The sequence below is a fragment of the Vicugna pacos genome, chromosome 20 (assembly GCF_048564905.1).
Source record: "Vicugna pacos chromosome 20, VicPac4, whole genome shotgun sequence".
Taxonomy (NCBI): domain Eukaryota; kingdom Metazoa; phylum Chordata; class Mammalia; order Artiodactyla; family Camelidae; genus Vicugna; species Vicugna pacos.
Window position 1 is genome coordinate 20,499,901 of NC_133006.1, and position 17,782 is coordinate 20,517,682.

General features: G+C 47.1%; 1 protein-coding gene across 8 annotated transcripts in view; it reads left to right on the top strand.

Annotated features, from left to right (window-relative positions):
- Positions 1–13,990, top strand: part of CLPS (colipase) — a 35,373-nt gene extending 21,383 nt beyond the window's left edge. For 4 of the 8 annotated variants that reach the window (XM_072945143.1, XM_072945149.1, XM_072945145.1 and 1 more), the window contains 5 exons: positions 41–164; positions 4,155–4,305; positions 11,296–11,470; positions 12,003–12,062; positions 12,973–13,990. In XM_072945143.1, coding sequence (XP_072801244.1) covers positions 41–164; positions 4,155–4,243 — 213 coding nt within the window. In that variant the 3' untranslated portion in view covers positions 4,244–4,305; positions 11,296–11,470; positions 12,003–12,062; positions 12,973–13,990. Of the gene's footprint in view, positions 1–40; positions 317–4,147; positions 4,306–7,880; positions 8,148–11,295; positions 11,471–12,002; positions 12,063–12,593; positions 12,732–12,972 lie in introns of those variants that run through there. The other 4 variants (XM_072945144.1, XM_072945150.1, XM_072945146.1 and 1 more) reach the window with 4 other exon arrangements.
- The last annotated feature ends 3,792 nt before the right edge of the window (positions 13,991–17,782 follow it).

Here is a 17,782-nt window from a genome sequence, read left to right on the forward strand (position 1 = left end):
CCCCAGAGCCTGAGATTCCACCGGCTCCGTGTCTCCGCAGACACTCTATGGGGTTTACTACAAGTGTCCCTGTGAGCGGGGCCTGACCTGTGAGGTGGACAAGACCATCGTGGGCTCCATCACCAACACCAACTTTGGCATCTGCCTCGATGTTGGAAGTTCCAGTGAGTGAAAGCACTCACCCAGCCCCGCATCTAGCCCAGCGCGCAGAAGGACACTTCTCCTCCACCCCCGCTCTGGGGCTGACCACCCTCTTGACCAGTACCTCATCTTCTAAGTGGGTTCTTAGCAATTAAAGCCACTCCTGCAAACCTTCCCCAGGCCCCTGGATGTTCTTGCTGAGTGAGCGTCTTCCTTGATGTTACATTGAGCCTTTGACCTATCAGGGCAGACGTCAGACATGTCCAGAAATGAGGAATGGATCTGGGGCCAGGCAGGATGAGGCTGACAGGCTGGAGACAAGGTTGTAAAACAGCCCAGCCAGGCTAGGAACCTCTCCATTTCTGGGGAGCAATCACACCTCCCTGGGATGCCCTCCTTGCCCCTTGCCTGTTCTCAGACAGGCAGGCACCTGTCTGACCACATCTAGAGGGAATGGGATTGTCATGACTGGCTTAGACTGATTATGATCCCTCTCCCAGGGCTGGTCACATTACTGCCCAAACAATATTGGGACTCAGCAAGGAGAGGGGCAATAGCTACCAGCAAACATTGAAAGCTCTTTGTTTTATGCATCATCCCTCCCTCCTTACTCCTCCCCTGTCAGGGGAGGCACTGGGGGCCAGGGTCAGGAACACACAGTTCTGAGTGGGAGTGGGTGGAGAAAAAGTGGGGGGAGGCAAGGAAGAGAGAGCATTAAAAGAAAGCTTTCTTGGCTGGCTTCTTTTTTTCAATTTTTTTTTTTACAATGGCTGTAGATGATTTTAAATAATTTCTCATTCTTTGGAAATACACAAATCAGGTCCAGCTGGCAGGGACACTCATTATACAGGCTGAAGAAGGTCTGGGAAAGGCAAGACACTGACCTTGACCGTGGGGCCTGCTCTGCCCTCAGCCCTGAGGAGGCAGCCTCCACTCCCACCGCAGCCCAGCTCTGGGGCCCATCTGCTTGCACACAGCAGAATAGCCTGGGTGTAAAGGACCTCCTCATCCAGCTGCTCAGAGTCTGTGCCTCTGGTCACCTCCTCCAGGCTGACCCCTAGGGTTGCTCATGCCCTCCTAACTCCATCCCTGGCATCACTGTTCCCCTGTTAATCCATCTGCTTGTCCTAAGTGGATGAACACTGACAGGGGGCCCTATCTTTTCTTCCTAAATCCTTCCATTGGCAGATCAACTCCTTTCTCCTACACACTCAGCTCAGAGGCTCCCTCAGCCCACCTCCCCCCCAAGAGTACCCTGGGGCCACAGCCAGACTCCTGGGACTTGGGATGAGAGTGGTTTGAGGCAGAGGTAGAACCTGGGTTAGGGCCAGACCTAGCCGTTCCCATTTTACAGTGCTAATTTTGGGGTTTGCTGAGATGTCTCCTGAGGAAAGGGAATCCATATTAGAAATAGAAGCATCACTACACCCCATGCCTGGTCCTCCATCCAGGATTCCAAACCCTTGGGGTCGGGACCCTGTTTGGGTCTGTCCACAGGCTACCCAAGGTTGCTCGTAGACGCTGTTCCAGTAGAGAATTCCCAGGTCATTTCTGCTCACCTACTTCTCCCTCCTTCCCCCGGGCTCTGCGTCCGTCCTGGCTCCACCTTCCGTGGGTCCCGCTTCCTCAGCTCCCCTGGACATCCACCTGCCTGTGACAGGCAATGCCCTTGGACCCCTTTAAGGAGAAGTGCAACTGGCAGTTCTTAGCTGCCCTGCAGCAGCATCCGCTCTTGCACTTCTTGCTCTGGGCGCAAAGCTCCCTGGTGTTCTGCAGAGAGACAGCCCGCCAGCTCCACCGCGGCATCTGTGCAAATGAGGGTGGGGGCCAGAGGGCACGCAGGACCTGACTTGTACCTAGAAGGGACTAAATAGATGTTGAAGGTTTGCCCTTAGTGTTCCCCAAATAGGTTACTACTACTCTGGTACACACCAGAGTGAGCCAGACCTTCCTGTCTTCCACTGCACAGTCTCCTCTTCTGAAAACTCCTACTTCCCCTTTTGGCCGAGCTAGGTTGTCACCTCTCCCCGCTCCCACACACACACTCACACACATCAATAGCCCCAATGCTGGGGCTTATGACATTACATTATCCACCACTGCCATTCATCATTCCTCTGTCAGACAATTTCAATAATCTTTCAACAAGCAAAATACTGAGTACCTACTGTGTCCAGGTCCTGGGGATACAGCTGGAAACAAAACCTAGAGAAATGGAGCCAACAATCCAGAGCAGCAGTCCAGTAGAACTTTCTGCAATGATGAAAGTGTGCCTTTTCTGCATTGTCCCATTCACCTAGCCACATGTAGCTACTGAGCACTAAAAATGTGGCTGGTATGACCAAGGAGCTGAATTTTACATATTGTTTAACTTTAATTAATTTTAATTTAAGTAACTGCATGTGACTAGTTATTACACTATTGGACAAGGACAGCTCTAGGGGAGAAGAAGACACATAATAAATACATAAGTGAAATAGATAGGGTGTCACAGACAAAGTGTTAAGCAAAAAAAGCTAGTTTAAAAAAATACAGTGTGATTCCATTATATGAATTTTTAAAAACAGACAAAACTAATTTTATAACCATAGAGGTCAGGAGAGTGTTACCTTTGGAGCGACTGACTGGAAGCAAGCAAAAGGGAGCCTGCTGGGGAGCTGGAAATGTTCTGTATCTTGATCTGGGTGGTGGCTATGGGGGTGTTTGCAAAAGTTAAAAAATTAATTGATTTTAATGTAAAATCAAGATAGGAGCATTTTACTGTATGCAATTTTTTACTTAACATGTATATGGTATTATTAATTAACAATTATGATTTATATTATATACATATAATCACCTATTACGTATGCTGTTAAGCGCTATAAAGAAAACAGAGCAGGAAAGGAGGACAGGATTGGGAGTAGCCTCTTCCTGGTCTCCCTGAATCCGCTCTGGCCAGTAACCCACCCTGGTCTGCCCACATTCTCTGCCCACCCCCTCAACTGGCCACACAGTCCTACCATCCCCCCTCCTCCCATCAATTCTTCCCAGAACAACTAGAGGAATCTTTTTTTAAAAAGATAAATCCCACCTTGTCATTCCCATGCTTCAAAGCCTCCAAGGACTTCCCAGGGCATCTCGATCTAGAAACTCTTTACGGGACCTGCTGTCTTGTTCACTACTGTCTTTCCTAGCTCCTAGGACTGAAGTCCTCACACACAGTAAGTGCTGAATGCAGAACTGCTGAATAAATGAGGATATTCTAATACTCGGTTCCTTTGATCTCTCTGACCTCATCTCCTATTATTTCCAATCTCTCTCTCTCTCTTTATTTTATTTTATTATTTTATTTTTTTTTTTTGCTATTTCTTGAATATGCCAGGCAAAGTCCCTCATCTGCTGCCTGTTCCCTCCACCGGGACTGCTCTTTGCCCTGCCTGCCTGGCTCCCTTTAGGAAAGACCTCACTCCCTTTAGGTCTTTGCTCTGAAATTTCACGTTTTCAGTAAGGTCTTCCCTGAGTACCCTCTCCTCACACCACTACTCCGGAAGCCCCTTCCTTATTTTCTTTAGCCTCAGGTCTTGATCATCTGGAATATATTAATATTTTGCTTAATTGCCTCCTACAGTAGAGTGCCAGCTCTATCAGGGCAAGGATTTTTCTGTCTTTTTCACAGTCCTAGAAAAATAATTTACATATAGTAGGTGCTTAATAAAACGTGTTGAAGGAATGAGTGTCTGTCAGACCAGCTATGAGCCTGGGGCAGGATTGCTGGGTCATAGTCACCTCTGCAGTGGCAGCAACTGACAGGGTCCTGGCAGCCCCCAGGACTCAGAAGAGCCTCCTTTGTCCCCTCAGGCATCCTCCACCCAGCACTCTGTGCTGCCCCCCACTTCTGGCTTTTGCCCACATCAGCCTCTGTGCCCACCTTCCCTCCCCAAATAGTATGGGTCTTAGGATGGTGGCAGATGGTGTGCCTTCTACGTTCCTTACCAAACTTCTGCTTTCTCCCTGGAAAAATGAGCCCCCAGTGAGGAGGAAGAAAAAAGAGAGGAGGAAGAGGAGAACCAGGAGCAGTAGTTGCCGCATCATGGCCCAGAGGTGGTGGCGGAGCTTCTAAGGTCCAGCTAAAGACCCTGCATCTGCCATGCAACTGCCACATGACCAAGGCCTGGAGGGGAGGTAATGAGGTGTGAATGCCCAGTCCTGGGGTTGACGGGGAGAGGTTGGCAGTGCCAGCCCCCAGACCAAAGGGACAGAGGAACAAGCAGTTGTGGTAGATGTTCCCAAGAATGGCTGCTGCTTCTTGGACCCTTAGCTGTGCTCATCGCTGCCTGTAACATATCTAGTCTGTGTGCTTGGGCTCTGGCTCCAATAAGATCTGATTCAATCTCATCTCTGCTGCCTAATGGCTATGTGATCATGGACAAACTTCTTAACTTCTTTGAGCTTCAGTTTTCCCATCTGCAAAATGGGGCATAACAGTGCATCACAGGGATGAGGCAGTGCTTAAATTAAATAGCAAGAACTGGGCTTCACATAAAAAGGCACCCAATAAATAGAAACTGTTATCATTACCTTTACAGTTAAAAGGTCTCAGAGTTAGAAGGATTCCAAAAGACTCCCTCATCCAATCTAACTGTATATTATTGTTAAAAAAATAACAGCATTGTGAATATTTTTTTCTCAGATGAGGTAAGTAAGGCTCAGAGAGGTTGCCAAACCTCCCCAAAGTCACAAAGCTATCGAGTAATAGACGATTAGACTCAGTTTTCATCTTTCCACTCCCTCTGAAGGCCTTCAGTTAGAATTTCAGTAACTCCCTCTCTTAAGAAAACACACTACTCCTGAATGCATTTCTGTAGGTCTTTTTGGCAAGCATGAGAATTATAAGCCCAGGACGCACAGCCATGAGTGGGTTGTGGTGGCAGATCATCAAAACCAGTCTTGAGAGTGGGAACAGGTGATAATACTAAGGGCAGCACAGCAGAAGACATTTTTATAAACATTAGTCCCAGCAGGCAAGAAAATGCCATGGGAACAAACTACCCAGGAATCACAGAGGCATAACACAACAGAAGTGGATTTCTTGCTCCTGTAAAGTCAATTGTCAGTCAGGATGCTCTCCAGGGTGGCTGTTCTCCATGCGGTAACTGGGTGACCCAGGCACCTCCCCTCCATAGATCCCTGCCTCACCACCCAGCTGTGGCAAGGAGAGAGATAGGAGAATTCACAGATTTTCTGAGTGCCTCACGAGAGTGAAATCAACCCCCACCCAAAATTGGTTTGGATGTTGGGACTGATGGTGCCACACATACTAAGACAATAAGGAAAGGTTTATTACTCGAGTAATGGAAATTTCTGGGGCCAGCAGGGTAGGTGTGAGGAGGTGTGAGTGGCAAGGATGAAGGGGTAGTTAGCTTTGACTTTTATTGTGGCTGAGAGGCGGGGCCAGGGTGAGGGTTCCTGTGGGCAGGCTGGGGTTTGTGTGGGTTGCACTCCCCACCAGCACCAAGGGAGGGAGCATTTGCTCTTCTTATTGGTTTGCCTAGATGGAGGAGGCAAAGGGGGAGTGAGGGCTTGAAAGCTGTCACTAGCCAATCATCAAAAATGGAGTCTTCCAACCTGAAACCAGGAAACTCCTCAAAGAAAACATAGGCAGGTTTTTGCATCAGTCTTAGCAATATCTTTATAGATGTGACTCTTTAGGCAAGGGAAACAAAAGCAAAAATAAACAAATGGAACTACATCAACTAAAGAGCTTCTGCACAGCAAAGGAAACCATCAACAAAATGCAAAGACAGCCTACCAAAGGGGAGAAGTTATTTGCAATGATATATGCAATAAGGTGCTAATATCTGAAATACATAAAGAACTTACACAAACCAACAACAATGGAAAAAAAAAACCCGATTAGAGCTGCCTAACAGTACATCATTAACTCTAGGTCCTGGGATCTAAGCTCCCTTGGCTTATTACAGTAATAATAAGGGGTTTTGTGGCAGTAAATTTCTCCCACTATTTTCCCTTTGTCCTTTAATAATAGAACCCCCAGGCTTTAGCTGGGCACATGGATACCCAGATGAAAACTACATTTTCCAGCCTCCTTTGCAGCTAGCTGCAGCCGCATGACTAAGTTTTGCCTAATGGGATGTTTAGTGAAAATAATCCATGCTGCCCTTTTAAAGAGAGTGAGCTATTTGCTGTCCCTGTGCCCTCTTTCTTCTAACTGGAATGTGGATCCAACAGATATGATGATGAGCCATATTCTACTATGTGAAGGAAAGAAACATCCTGATAGAGCTTCCGGAGGAGTGTGTCTGGAGATGTTGATGCCATCTGCCTTCGGGAGAGCCTCTTTAGGGCCCCAAAGTCCTTCTGCTCTTACCCCAAGGTGCTAAACAGATAAGGTGTTTCTATATGTGCTGTGTTGTAAAAAAGGAAGAAAGGAAGAAAGAAAGGAAGAAAGGAAGAAAAGAAAGAAAAGAAAGAAAGAAAAGAAAGCAAGAAAGGAAAGAAAGAAAGAAAGAAAGAAAGAAAGAAAGAAAGAAAGAAAGAAAGAAAGAAAGAAAGAAAGAAGGAAGGAAGGAAGAAAAGAAAAGAAAAGAAAAGAAAAGAAAAGAAAAGAAAAGAAAAGAAAAGAAAAGAAAAGAAAAGAAAAAAAGAAGGAAGCAGAGCAGCAGATGGCTGAGCAAGAGGATGGAAGGAAGTGGGGGCCATGGACAATCACCCAGCAGAGCCTCCATCCAGATTTCCCCCGGCTACCTGGTTAGAGAGAAATCATCCACTTGCTTAAGCCATCATGAGAGTAGGTTTTCGCTTCTGCAGCTCTCAAGTTGTATCCTAAAGAACATGGATGGTTTGGATTTGGAAAGGATCTTATTCTTTACCCATAAGGAAACAATTAAGCAAATATGGTCCACATATATAATAAAATTAGGCAGTCATTACTGTTCTAAAAAATACTTCGGTGACATGAGGGAAATATTGAGATATAAAGATATAGAAGAAAAAGCAATTTCTGATTTCTCAGTGAGAAAAAGGATCTCTGAGTTACACAGTTGTTATGTCAAACGAGGATTGGCGAGGGCTCCAAGGCAAGGTGACCCCCAGGGAAGAGTGAACTGGAAGTGAGGTGGAGTCTCAGCGTTGCAGTCTGACCCACGGGAGTGAGTCCAGACATCAGAGCTGAGGCCTGGCATCTTCATTAGGATCTGGCCAGAAAAGGGGGTGGCGTTCTGAGTCCTGACTGTGTTGGTGGTCTCATGGCTGTGGGGACACCACGTAAAACCTGTACCCACTCCATGGGAATATTTCCTGGAAGCTGACTCCACTCTTGCACCCCTGCAGGTAACCCAGGCTAAGTCAGTCAGCGAATTCCACTGCAATGATTGGTTCAGCATTGAGTGTGCAGACTAAGCAAATCCAATCAGAATCTATCTTAGGATGTTTGCTAAGAATTGAGACTGAGATGTTTATATATGTTATATACGGTTCATATATGTGAGGTGGATTTGTGGTCAAGAGCCTGCCCTCTAAAGCAAGACAGCCTGGGTTCAAATCCCAGCCCCACCCCTACTCTGAATCCTTGGCATGGGTGCTTTAAGGCTCAACACCTTATTTGTAAAATAAGAATAATTATAGTACCTATTATCAATTTGTTGTGACAATAAGATGAGTTAATACAGATAAGAAAGTACTTTGCACAGTGTCTGGAACATAGTAAGTGCTCAATAAATCCTAGCTGTTATTATTAGGTGACACCTGGAACTTCTGCAGCTACTGGGAAGGAATCCAGCCTGAGGGCTGTGGAGCTACTGGATTCAGCCAGACCTGAGGTCTCCCGGTTCCTGGACTTCCAGTTCTGACCACCAATGAATTCCCTCATCATCTAGACCAGTTTGGGTTGGCTTTTTGGATACTTGCAGCAGAAAGAGTCCTCAGAGACACCCTCACCATATGACCTTGGGCAAGTCTCTGGGCCTCAGTTTCTTCTTCCATAAAATGGAAATGATAATATCTGAGCTTATGGAGATATCAGTGTTGCTGGAGATTAGGTTCTTGTCTCATCACAGAAAGAATTCAGAGATGAGACACAGAGGTCAAGAAAGTAAAGTAAAGTGAGGATTTATTAAGTGATAAATAATACACTTTCAAGGGGAGAGCAGGCCGACTCAGGCAAACAGCTGCGCTGTTTCTTTGGCAATCTGGTTACATAGGGTGTAAAAATAAATGGGTGGAATATTCATTAGAGAGGGAGGGGTTTGGGGTCATGTTCCCTGATTTCCATCCCAGCTCCACCTTCCTGAGGGGAGGAGGAATTTTTGTCCTTATTTAATCTTTTTTTTGTTGTTGTTCTTATTTAGTCTTGATCGGAAGTGTCATCGCGTTGGAGCATGATTGGTGCTTCTTATCTTCAAGGCTAATTTTATTGTAATGAGGGCATAATTAGCAAAAGGTTATATTCGAATGAGGGAGATTCCTGCCTTTTCCCATCTTTCTTTGCCTACCTCCAGGACACCTGTCACCCCAAAATGTGTGATTTCTTATCGGTCTGGAGGTTCCAGCTTTTCTCTGCCCAAGGACCCCTGTTCACAAGATGTATGGTTTCCTGCCATTTGGCTCCCCCTTTCTCTGCTCATATCTAGCTACCTGCCTGCTATAACATCAATGCACCAATGCATCAATGCATCAGTGCACCTTTCTCACCACAGGTAGGAACATTTTTGCATTTATACTTCACACACATTCTCATAAACACCCTCTCAGTGACCTCCACCCCTTACTCCCCTTGAAAGGCATTCAGATAACTGCTCTCAGTCCTCCTACACACATCCATTCATGGGCAGCCCAACATACTCTCTCCAGGCACATTCCTCAACCCTGCCCCTCCACACAGCCCTGGGACCTAAGACTTGGCTCTTCCTGGACCAGCCTCCTCTCACGACCCAATCCACACACACACACACACACACCCTACTCCCTTCCTGCAGGTCTGCCCTTGGGCCACTAAGCCTCCAGACAGAACCAAACCCCATGGGAAGCTCTATCGTGCCTCTAGTCTCCCCTTTCAGCTGCTGAAAGACTGGAACAATCTTTACCAAGTCCCTTCTCCCAGGAAGTGCAGACAAAGTCCAGAGCCAGGAAGTGACTTTAATGTCTTTTGAGCAGGAGGGGACCCCACCCCCTGAGGCCTCTGGTTCCAAGGCAGGGAGGAAGGGGTGGCAGTGACCAGTTTGCATCCTCCTCTAAATCAAATGGCATCGGCAGGCACAGCCTGAGTCCTTGGATGTGCAACTCAAGCCTCTCTGGCAAGGGCATATGATGTTGATGGTTCCCCTGGTCTGCAAAAAATGGGTCAGAGTTGAGAGTCAGTCACCAAGGTGCAGGGAAGAAGGGGGTTTAAACTTCTCAGGGCACAGGAACAAGAGCACAAGTGATGGCGTGGGATGGACTTGAGGTCTGTCAGTTCTACAGCTTACAACTTCATGGCCTTAGGCAAGTTAATGAGCTTCTTTGTCTCAGTTTCTGTTGAATGGGGGTAATAATTTATATATATATATATATATATATATATATATATATATATATATACACACATATATATAAAATATTAATCCCATTAGTTATTGTGAGGATTAAACAGAATAAAGTAGATCAAGTGCCCATAATGAAAAGATCTTCTGGCCACTTCAGCTGTAGAGTCAGGCCACAGGAGGGGCCTGGCTGTTTCCCTAAGCATTGGCAGCTCCCCAGATAGGGACAGAGAGGCTAAGCCCATCCTCCCCAGAGGTTTGGGACCAGGGCCAGAGGAGAAAAGACAAGCAAGAACAAGATGTACTGTGCATTCTGCTCCCTGCATTTCCACCAGCTAATAACAACCATGCTCCATTGAGCACTGTCATTGTCAGGACCAGGACCACGTACTCTTCCTGACAACCTGGTGAAGGGGGGTGCTTTAGCTCTATTTTGCAGATGAGGAAACTAAGAGCAGAAGTGATCTGTCTGAGATCACAAAGACAGAGGGTGGAGTGGGATGGGTACAGCTCAGTGGTAGAGTTCATGCCTAGCAGGTGCAAGGTCCTGGGTTCAATCCTCAGTACCTCTATTTATAAAAAGAAAAACAAAACAAGACAAGGAAAACAATGGAGTGTGGAAAAGCCAGGGTTGACACTCAGGTCCAGCCCCAAAGCTGTGATCCTGCCACTGCAGCACCATGCTCCTCTCAAGAGATCGACTTGTTGTTGCAGGGAGTCGGGGATTGATCAGGAGGTCTTCCCCACCTGCTTTGCTGCAGTGATGCTAAGGGAGAGCTATTCATTCATTTGACAGATCTTTGTTAAGCACCTACTCTGGGGCAGCACTAAGCTGGGAGGTAGGGGGCCGAAGCAGACAGAAAGCAGTGCAAATCAGGGAGATTCATGATCTGCTGAAGATATGAGCCAAGGAGTGAAAGCTTCTCAGAGGTGGCTGCAATTGTACTGCAGGACCAGTAGGAATTTGACAGAGGAGCGGGGAAGGGCACTACAAGCAAAGGGTGAAAAAAGCGGGTGCAGCCATGTGAGGGTTTTAAACCTTCCCCACCCTACATGCCGGAAGGGGCTGCCCCGCCCCTCCTGGGGCAAGCACATCATGGCTACTCTGGCCTTAGGGGCACAGAAGGCACCTCCATGATTCAAGCTGATGGGGCAGCAGTCACTGAAGCACTCAGAGTGATGGAAGCACCTAGCTCCAGTCGTCTGTGGGGACAACCCCTGAGTCACCAGCTCTCTGGCAATGGGGGAAGGTGGAGGAGGGTCCCTGAGATGGTCACCCCCAGATCCTACCCCCATTGTACCCCCAGCAGCACTCAGAGGAGCAGGAGTGAGAAAGGGTAGGGATTTAGTACTTTTCCCTCTGCCTCTCCCTTCCTGGGCACCCCCTTACCTCTGTAGGCCCCAAACGGTGTCCTGTATTGGGGGAGCAATTATTCCCCAATCACACTTTAATTGGGGGGGGGGTAGAGAATGAGGTGGAAAGAAAGATGGGGAAGGAAAGAGTCGTTGTGCCTAGAAGGGCAGGGAGAGGGTCTAAGACGCTGGTGGGGGTGGGGACTGAGATGCTGGGAGAGGGTGCAGGGTTGGGGGAGGGCAGGGATGTTGCAGGTTATGCGCCACCTTCTTTCACCTCCAGAGCCACCAGGGAGGTGAAGCAGGGCTTTGAAGTCGTTTTGGGAACACATCAAGCTTTCAGCCTGAGAAGAAATCTCGTTTGGGGTGGTTCCCCCAACCCCCCACTTCTCTCTCCAAACCCAGCTGGCACCTTCTGGCTAAACTATGACGCCTCGGCTACCACCTTCTGCTAGAGTGTAAGATTCCAAATGCTCTCTTGGCTCACCTTCGTAAACCCCTTTTTAAAGGGCGGGAAACGTGCCCTAGCAGAGGAGCAGGATTCCCACGAGGAGCCTGGCCGTGGGCTTGGGCGTCACAGGTCCGGTGGGCTCTGAGAGGCTGCGAGTATAAAGCCCTTCGTTGCCATGTGATCCGGCGCCCCCAAAGCTGGGGGTGGAGGGTCAAGAAGTTAATGGTCACAGGCTGCTCTGCAGCAGAGGCCAAACCGTGACCTCAGCTCCGGGGCCCCGGGAAAGGATGGGATAAGGAAAGGTGTTCTCGTGAGACCCTATTTGAAGCTTGGACAGGCCAGACGCTAGATTTTAGGGGCCCTAGGGGCTTCAATAGGTACTACTTCCAAATAAAAACTTTAAACTGTAAAATAAAACTTTATTTTTAAAAATTAGTGGAAGTTTACATGCTGAAATGAAAAGAGTTTCCTTCTTGATATTCTGATGTTCTCTCTGCCCTGGCTGCACCAAACTGCCCCACCCCAACCCTTGTCTTTAGGACCAGCCAGCCTCGACCTCTAGTGCTTCTCATGCCATCTCCAGGCCCGGACTTGCATCTGTAAGTATCAGGAAGGAAGACAAGATGGCCTCTAAGTCTTCCAGTTCTAACGAGCTGATTAATTGTCTAAGAATTTGTCTGTGAATTGCATGGATTTCACCCATCTTGGTGTAGGGGTTAAGATTCAGAGAAGAGGGGAAGACTCAGAAGGAAGAGGATGGTTGAGGGAGGGCTGTGGGTCGCAATCAGTGGAAAGAGGGGGAGGCAGGTCTCCCTCACCATCTCCCTCTGGATGAAACTCCCACCTCATTCTGCCCTAGCCTGCTTCTGCTTTTAAAATTTTGCTCTTAAGAGAAGATCTGAGGAGCCCTGTCTTGAGCGGGAGTTGGGGGAGTAGGGGCTGAAGGGTGCTATAGACTGAACTGTGCCCCTTGTTCATATGTTGGAGCCCTGTCCCCCAGTGTGATGACATTTGGAGATGGGGCCTTTGGGAAGTAACAGGTTTAGATGAGGTCATGAGGGTCCCCTCATGATGGGATTAGTGTCCTCATAAGAAGGGACACCAGAGAGCTGTGTCTTTCTCTCTGCCAGGGAGGACACTGTTCGAAGGTGGCTGTCTGTAAGCCAGGAAGAGGGCTCTCACTGGCGCTGGGCCATGCTAACACCCTCATCTCTGATATCCAGCCTCCAAAATCATGAGAAATAAATGTCTGTTGTTTAGGTTACCCAGTTTATGGTGTTTTGTTATGGCAACGCAAGCTGACTAATAGGGGACTCATATCTTTTCTCTAAGGATAACAGCCCTCACTGTACCCAGAGGCTTTTGTGCCAATGACCTCTGTTGGCCCTCCCTGTATTAGGGTAGTTAATGCGGGCTGTCACAACAGAGAACTCTCGAACTTTCGGTGGCTGGGCACAATGTTTTATCAGTCATGTAAATTTTGGTATGGGACAAGAGACCTTTCTTCAGTCTTGTAGACACACCATCTGGAAGACTGTGCTCCGAGGTCATTGTGGAAGATGGAGGAGAGGGGTGGAGGAAGCACATGGACACCTAACTGCCTCGGCCAGGTGTGACACAGGCCTCTTCCACTTACGGACATTGTCCACAACTAGTCACACGACCTCAGCCTTCTGCAAGGGAGCCTGGGAGGTTCAAGTCCTAGAATATTTAGCGTCTACTATGGTTTCTGCTCCCCATTTTATCCCCATTTTTACAGATGAGGGACCCGAAGGCTCAAGGTAAAATAACTTGCCCAAATAACACAATTAAGTCTCAGAGCCAGATATAAATCCAGGGCATTCTACCTACTAAGCCCAAACTCTTCCCACTACTCTGCACTGCTGTGGGTGGCTGAAGGCTTTGTCCCCTAAAGTGATTTCTGTCATCATTAGTCACCCATCCATGAATCTCACTGTGAACTGGAGAGGGGCTCCAGGGACAAAATGTCTGAAAGTGGCACAGGTTATCTGAATGAGGTAGGTTTCTACTTCCTGTCTGAGAACGTTTCCATTTTTACAGTTGCAGATCACTTTGAATATCAACCTATGCTTTTTATCTCTGTGTTTCTCTTTCATATGGATTTAACATGTTCTTTTAAAAATCATGTTTCCAATATTCAGGGTATCTCCTTCCTCCGGGATTTAGTGGGAAAGCCCCACGGTCCACAACTTTCCCCTTACCGACCACATGGCACCTACACACCCACCCTGGTCCACTCTGGAAGGTGAGCCTCCACTCACCTACTCCTGTGTTACTGTCTGCTAGCAACAATCAAAAAAGAATGTTCACTCTGCTCTGTGCCATCATCAGTCTTTGCTGAATGAATGCCCGGGGTCCAGGAGGTGCTGATACAGAGTTCTGTCCTCTTTCAGTCACTGGTAGCTTGAATTTGTTTTTCTTCTAGTCTTGCATAGTAATCCTAGTTGCCCTCTCTAAAAACAGTTGCTTCACAGACAGATGATCAGTGCCATTTGTGGAAACCAAGGCAAGAGACAGTCCTGGGAAAGAGGGGCAGATAGCAGAGTTCACCTGCCCTTTCTGAGTCCTGTGATGGACCAGACTCACTCCCTTCCCTGGTACCCAGCTCTGTGCTCATCTGCCAGCTCCTATTTAAGAGACTATGAAAAGAGCACTCAAAGCTTGATGAATATTTGTCTAATAAATTATAAAACAGATAAATCACTAACAGTGGAATTTCATTTATCAAGACAGGGATGTAGGATATACAAATAGGTTCAGCTGCAGTAAAAGAAACCACAGAACAAACGGCTTCATATGAGATAGAAGTTTATTTCCCTTTCACATAACATTCCAAGCGTATGCAGTCCAGGGCTGATATGGGATCTCCACAGTCTGAATGGTGCAGGCTGCTTTAATTTCTTTGCTCTGGCGTCTACAAGCATTGCCTTCATCAGCATGATTCAAGATTGCCTTGTAACCTGTTCATATTTCAGGCAGTGGAATGAGGGATGTAGGGGAGGGGCTTGACTTTGCTTTAAAGACTCTTCCATTCTATTGGCCAGTCATAGTCACATGACTAAGCCTAGCTGCAAGAAAAGCTGGGAAATGTAGTTTCTATTCTAGGCAGCTATGTCCCCAGATAAAAAGCAGCACAGTCTGGTGGTCTAAAGCGTGTGTGTGTGTGCACGCACCGGGGGTATACTTTCTTCTTTTAATTTTAATTTTTTAAATTGAAGTATAGTTGATTTACAATGTTTTGTTAGTTTCAGGTGTACAGCAAAGTGATTTTTATATATATATAAAATATATATATATATAAATATATATATATATATTTTAATATATATATATATATAAATATATATATATTCTTTTTCAGATTCTTTTCCATTATAGGTTATTACAAGGTATTGGGGTTATGCTTTCTAATTCTGCAAGTTACACTCCCATGTGTGCCCAAGAGTCCTGTCTCTAATCTTCCTAACCATGCAATCTCCATTCCACGTCCTTTCTGTCTCCTGGACTCACATTGGATTCTAGCACTTCCCAGAATGCAAGAACCCAGGGTGATATGATAATGGAGAGTCCCTACAGTGAGGATTCATTTCCCTTTGTCATTCTTTGTCAGTCCAGACTGACAGGGCTGGGCCAGGCACAGTGGCGCATGATTTGTGTCCCTTGGAAACAACAAAACTTCGCCAGCCACATGCCCAGAGAATTTCAGCGGGGCTCAGCCGTTAACCTTGCTGGTTTCCAGCCTTAGGAGACAGGATCTATTACACAGTGCCTTCTCCCTTGCTTTCCAGTGATGTGACCTGGGGTACCTCCAGTCTCAGGGAATTTTCCCTGAGGTTCCATCCAGGGGTCAAATCTTGGGAATCAATTCACTCCCTTGGAAGGAGGTGAGGTTCTCACACTTGCTCTGGCAGCCTGGACCTTCTGGTGCTCGCTATAGAACACCAGGAAACAGCCAGAGATGGAATCCAAGTTCATGAACTCAGCTCTCTTTCTCTGCCTTCCTTCCCACTTTTTACTCCATTGTATGTATCTAGGTCACTGCATCTCAAACAATAACACATAAACTATTTAAAGAAATCACATTTCTATGTTTTTCTATTGCTATTTGTTTGTCCCCTTGCTCATTCATTTTGAAATCTGTTCCTCATCAGCAGACAAGCTGTAGCAGGTGCCAGATGTTTAGGGGGAAAATTTCCATTCACTTAACTTCTTTCTCTCACTTAAAGAAAGCTAAGCATTCCTTCATGTTGGCTGTGGAACCCCTTTGCCCAGCTCAGGGAAAGAGGTGTTCTAATGTGGCAATGACTGAGAATCTCTGAGGTCATGAGAGGGTTTAGAGGAAGGGAAAATAGTTGAGAGGAGAGGGGGAGCCTTCCAGGGTGGGGTTGTGATTCATCCTTTGATTCAGTGGAAGAAGGTGTCTTGGAGGCGGAAAGCTCTCCCCACCCACTTCTTGTTTCTCTCAAAGAAAACCATGCTGTGTTCCAGGCCATTCGAATGGCCATAGTTACTTGTGGGCAGGGTCACAGGTATTAAAGGTCCCACACTTGAGTGTAGTGTTGGGGATTTTTGTTCCTGTCCTTGAGTGGAAGAACTGACTCGGTGGCTAGACCCTTGGAAGAGTCACCTGTTGTATTAGCTAACTATTGTTGTGTAATGAATTACCCCAAAGCTCAGTGGCTCAACACATCACATATTACTTCATAGGTTGTGTGTGTCGGGAATCCAGTCACAGCTTAGCTGGGTCCTCTGGCTTAGCTGAGTCACAGGCTGCAATCGAGGTGTCAGCTGGGGCTGCGGTCACCTTCAGGCTCAACTGGGGGTGGATCTGCTTCCAGGTTTACTCAGGTGGTGGTTGGCAGATTTCAGTTCCTCACAGGCTGTTGGACTGACAACCTCAGTTCTTCACAGGCCATTGGCTTGAGTCCTCCCCAGTTTCCTTGTCGCATAGGCCTCTCCACAGGACAGCTCACAACATGTCCACTGGCTTCATCAGCACAAGCAAGTGAAAGAAAAGGGAGAATGGAAGCAAGATGGAAGTCACAGTGTTTTGTAATCTAGCCTTTAAAGTAACTCTCCCTAACTTGACCATTGTATGGTCAGGCCACCCAGGATGGCTGTTCTCTTGCTCTTTGTACATTCCCTACTCAACCAGTCCTTGCTTCACCTACCCCCTCCTCACATGAACGTGTCTGCCCCCTGCCCCAGCTGGTGATGGTTCCAGTCTTTCAGCCAGAACATCTCCACCTGCTAGTTTTTTTTTTTTTTTAACAGAGGTACTGGGGATTGAATCCAGGACCTCATGCATGCTAAGCACTCACCCTACCACCAAGCTGTACCCTTCCCACCTCCACTTGCTAGTTTTTTAAGGGAAGCATCTGCCTTCCTGATAGTTGTTAATCTGGGGGGGCTGTAAGGGACGTGCCCCAGCTGCTGGTTTCCCTGGTAACTGATGAGCCAACATGACATCAATCCCCTTATAAATGGTAACCTCCTTCACTGAGTAGTGGAGATGGCTGCCGTGTCCTGCCTGCTGTCTGCCAAACACTGTGGGGGGTTGCTCCAGGACCTTTTGTTTCAACTTGTAAGATCCCCTATCTCTCTGTCACTGTCTCAGGCTTTTCGATCTCAAGGCTGGGCAATTACAAGGTTTGCAAGCCTGCAAGGTGCAGCCCAACAGCCATATTCTATTGGTTAGAAGCAAGTCACTGGATATGGTTCACATTCAAGGGGACCAGTTACACAAGGGCATACTTAGGAAGTGGGGATCCCTGGGGTCATTTTAGAAGGCTATCTACCACATTTGCCATCTATGATTATTGGAGATGGATAAAAGTTGTATTTGCTGATGATAAAAGGATTCCTATTTTGTAAAAAATAAATCAATCTCTCTTCTCTCTCTTCCGCCTTTTCTCTTTGTTTCTTTGCTCATAAGGCCAGTCTAGAGATCTTACTGGTCTGAGCTCAGAGAGCAATTGGTGGTAATGTGAGTTTAGAGAGAAGGAGAGGCTCTGCTTTAAGTCATAAGACAAAGCCAGAGACTCCAGCCTCGTTTGCTCCAGAACCCTATGTTGGGGTCCTGTTGGAAGCAGATCCGTGTGGCTTGGTGCTCTCTGTCTCTAACATCTCTCCTTCAGGAAATCAGTTACAGGAGTAACTGGCAGTCTGCCTGGCCAAAGACCATCTACCAGCACCCTAGCCCCTCCCGTAACCCTGTCAGAGGGAAACTCTGATTGGTTTCCCTTTTGGTAAAGTTCAGGTAGTTTCCCATCCTGGAAATCTCTTCCCTCTCTCAAGA